Here is a 4,134-nt window from a genome sequence, read left to right as displayed (position 1 = left end):
CCGTTGATTTGAAGTTCACTGTTTTTTCCAAATATTTGAGTTGCCTTTTTTTCACCTCTAGTTCTTCTGTGCATTGAACCTGACGCTTTGAGTTGCATTACTGTTTTTTCCAATTCTTTTTTCGCTCTCGAAAATATGCATTACTGCTTTTTCCAATTCTTTTGTCACTCTCGAAGATATTTTCACTGCTTTTTCCTTTTCTTCCCTGGCTTTTGGCAGATTTTTTGCAAGCCCTAAGCTTCATCTACCAAGCTTCATCTACCATCACCTTTGATGGGAAACTTAGAAAATTGACCTCAGCAGTGGATCCGGATACTCCTCGGCGGATACCTTTCTTACAAGGTAGTCATTGAACCGTATATTGTAAATTTTGTATTCGTCAAGCTATTTCCGTTAACAATTTTATAGTCATATGTTTGCAGCATAAGTATTAAAAATTCCATTAATATTCTTTCTAAATTAGAAGGATCTTAAATGAGTTTCGTTAATATTTTTCTGGTTAGATGCTTGAATGATAATACGTCTGATGATGGATTCAATCGAAAATATATAGTATCATGCACTGTGGAATCGAATTGCTCACGGGATTTTAAGGTTTCACGGAATTGTTCGTGTAGCATCTGTTAGCAAGAGAGAACACACCAACGCATTAGAAATTCATCTAACACTTTTTTTTCCCATTTGCCAAGTTAGTATTGCTTTGCTTTTTGTTTCGTGAGATCAGTTGCCATGGTTAATAGAGAGAACGAAAGCAATGGATCCCAAGTATCCTCTCGAGTAAGCGAGGAAATAGTAGAATTAGCAGTAGAACTGCTCTTGACGGTGACTAATTTAAAGCCTAAGGATCAGAAACCTCAAGGCCTGGGTTGCAATGAGTTTGTTTATTTGGTTGTTACGCTGAAAAGGAGATCTGATGGTACACGAACGATTCCCTTGAGCATCCCAGTACCTCATCCCCTGTTTCGTTTTGATGGAAGCCAAAAGATCTGTTTGATTATCGGCAATGGAAAAGAGGTTTTACAAGCTGCCGAGACCAAGATTAAGGAGGAGGATTTACCCATTTCAAAGGTCTTTGATCGCAAACAGCTAATGGCTGATTGTAGGACATCCGAGGATAGGGAAAAACTGCGTCTGTCTTTTGATTTGTTCATGGCAAATAAAGCAGTACGGATCCCTAAGTTCACAGGGTTAGAATACCCCACAGATCAAAGGAATATGGTCCCCGTGGATTTGACCCACCAGAAATGGAGGGGAGAACTAGAGTCAGCTTGCAGTTCGGCTTATATCTCCTTTAACAGTACTGGTTGTGTTGCTAATGTGGCTAGGGTTTCTCAGAGCAGCAAGGAAATAGTGGAGAATGTTGTTGCTGTTATCGACAGTCTTGTGTCCGCGCTTCCGGAAAAGTGGAATAACATCCGTCATATGTGTCTGAAGACCTTGGGCTCTCTGGACTGTTCACTTTACAGTTACTCTAGAATGCTGCCCATTGAGATGGAAGGTGTGGAAAAAGAAGCACAAATTGACCGACCAAAGATAAATGGGGAAGAAGGGATTACAGGTGGGCTTTCTAGTAAGAAAAGGACTAGTGATGCAGAGAAAACCCCGAACACAAAGAAGAAGAAAGGCTCCTCTTTAGAGGGTGAAACGGGATCTTTAAGTGGTCAAGATGTCGGTGATGGAGTTCCAATGGATGATTCTCCTACAACTCCAGCACTCGAAAAGATTATTGAGTCTGTAGATTTGCAAGAGTCTGTAGATTTGCAATGTGGGGTCGCGGCCAACAGCATCGATGCTTCAAAAAAGAAGAAAAAGTCGAGGAAATCGAATAAAACCCCTGTTAGGGCTGTTTGAGTCTGCAGTTTCAAGTTACGTTTTTATTTGTCAACTTCGTACTAACAGATACTTCTGTCCAGGAAATTGTCGATGCTTGACTCTACAGGTTGTGTATTTGCTACGGCAATTTGATGTCTGGTAATAGTTGACACTGGTTAACTCCTGTGGATATAAGACAGGTTTTGAATTTGATGTTTGGCATCTGAATGTCTGTTTTTCGGGGCTCGATCTCTGTATAAGTCGATTCAGATTTTTGAGCAATTCATATTATTTAACAAAAACTATTATGGGAATGTTCCCAACTAATTTTTCTGTATGCTTTTTGTTTCGTGAGGAGGTTTAATTTCTGGCTTTAAGCTCAGTGGTTCGATACTTTCTTGATTTGTATTATTTCCCGTTCCGTTACCGTGGTTGATATGATTTATTTCTTTCATAAATTCAGCGTTTAACGACAGAAAGATATTTCAGGTCCAATTCAATTTTTGTTTTGAGGATTTTATTTTTGAAATATAGCTAGTACTATTGAAGAGTTTATGAACAAAATAGATTTGAAATGTGGTTGGATATTTCTAAAGTTTTCTCTTTGACGCATCACATAAATATTGTATGTAATCGAACATGCTATTTTTTTTCGCTATTTCTAGTATTGTTGTTTTTACCTTGGTACTTTTGAAAAATATCTCCCTAAGTGTAGCCAGTTGTAATCATGAATTGCTCTGATTCGTTACATATATGTAACATTTTGAGTGTGGTTTCTATTGTTCATGGAATGCTAGATGTTATGCTACTCACGTTAAGTTATTTTTGTTTTTTTTTTTTCAAAAAAGTTATATAGGAATATGTTTACCTTACATGGGCTTCTGCAATGACATTTATACAGTGGTTAGTTGTTTGTTTTTAAAATAAAACACATTTACATGAAATTTTCTAATTCTCTTCTTTTTTGTTTTAGTCATGTCAGCGTTTTTAAATACATGTGAATGAATAGAAAGTCTTGTGGTTTTCTTTAAGTATTTCTGCTTTGACAAGCTGCTTTGTTCTCTTTTTCACTTCCAGTATAAAAATCTTACATTCCCAGTCTGTTCTGTCTCTTATATTATCAATAGCAGCGAAGAAAATGGCCCGACCTTTTATAAAAATTCAACAATTCCAACTTCATAAATCTATCGGCCTCTCTTTGTACCTTTTGGTACAATTGCTAGTTATATTAATTAACTCATAAATATTTGATTTTCGTCATCTATCACTGTATGATGTTTTATGGAATCTATATATTATCATTTGCACAAGCAACAATCTTGTCGATAATATTGAAAGTCGAGCTCTTTAAAGCCGAGTGGAATACAACACTCTTCAAAATTTATCCGAAAACTTAAAATAAGACCATTATATTTAATAAACGTTTACATCATATTTAACAAACCTTTTCATCAACATATCGTAATAAATTTAAATTTAAAACGATAAATTTTGCATACCATAATGAAATTATTATATAAAAATATATATCATTTAATATTTAATTTATTTTTATTTTTAAAATTAAACTAATATTGTATTATTATTATAATACATATATATATATATAACCAAAATAAAATCAACATCAACCTATCGTAATAAATTTAAATTTAAAACGATAAATTTTGCATAACATAATGAAATTATTAAATATCTCCTAGATCAAATTTCTCTGAATATTTTCAAGAGGACGAACACAACAAAACTGAGAAGCTAAAACACCAATATCCCAAGAACCAGAAAAGATGAAGGAGATGCAAGATAAAGAAAATTGGAAGACCGTGGAGAAAAAAAAGAAAGCTACAGCACTAATCTTGCCAAGAAAGACGAACCAGACAGTTAGAAACTAATAAAATTATACTAAGAAAATTATAAGTCCAATAGACCAATTTAGTTTCAATAGACGTTAACCACCACCACCACCACCATTTCATTTATTTTTATTTTTAAAATTAAATTAATATTTTATTATTATAATATTAATATATATATATATATATATATATATATATATATATATATATATATAATCAACACCTAACCCCAATATGATGTTGCTAAATAGTCCCATGATAAATAGACTAGAGTCGATTGGGGCAAAGGCAAAGCAATGAATACCCATGGTATCGCCTGGAATTACATAATTGTTAGCCGAGAGAAGTGGAGAAATGGAATTAAATAATTCAGCTAAGATAATCAAGATTTTCTCAGTAGAGAAATGGACGAATGGAAATCTATTGTAGAATGATTATATTTGTGGCCGGCAGATATAATGTATTC

The 4,134-nt window shown here is 34.1% G+C and overlaps 1 protein-coding gene across 1 annotated transcript; it reads left to right on the top strand.

Moving 5' to 3' along the window:
* Positions 1-581: 581 nt before the first annotated feature.
* LOC149158872 (uncharacterized) lies at positions 582-2,148 on the top strand. The gene has a single exon (XM_089433396.1). It carries the CDS (start codon positions 730-732, stop codon positions 1,849-1,851), a length of 1,122 nt encoding a protein of 373 aa, XP_089289522.1. The 5' UTR covers positions 582-729; the 3' UTR covers positions 1,852-2,148.
* Positions 2,149-4,134: the final 1,986 nt, after the last annotated feature.

The sequence above is a fragment of the Pinus tabuliformis genome, chromosome 5_2, assembly GCF_031772625.1.
Source record: "Pinus tabuliformis cultivar Carrire ecotype Pingquan chromosome 5_2, CPIR1, whole genome shotgun sequence".
Taxonomy (NCBI): domain Eukaryota; kingdom Viridiplantae; phylum Streptophyta; class Pinopsida; order Pinales; family Pinaceae; genus Pinus; species Pinus tabuliformis.
The sequence above is the reverse complement of the archived record's forward strand: the minus strand, read 5'-3'. Positions and strand labels throughout refer to the sequence as shown.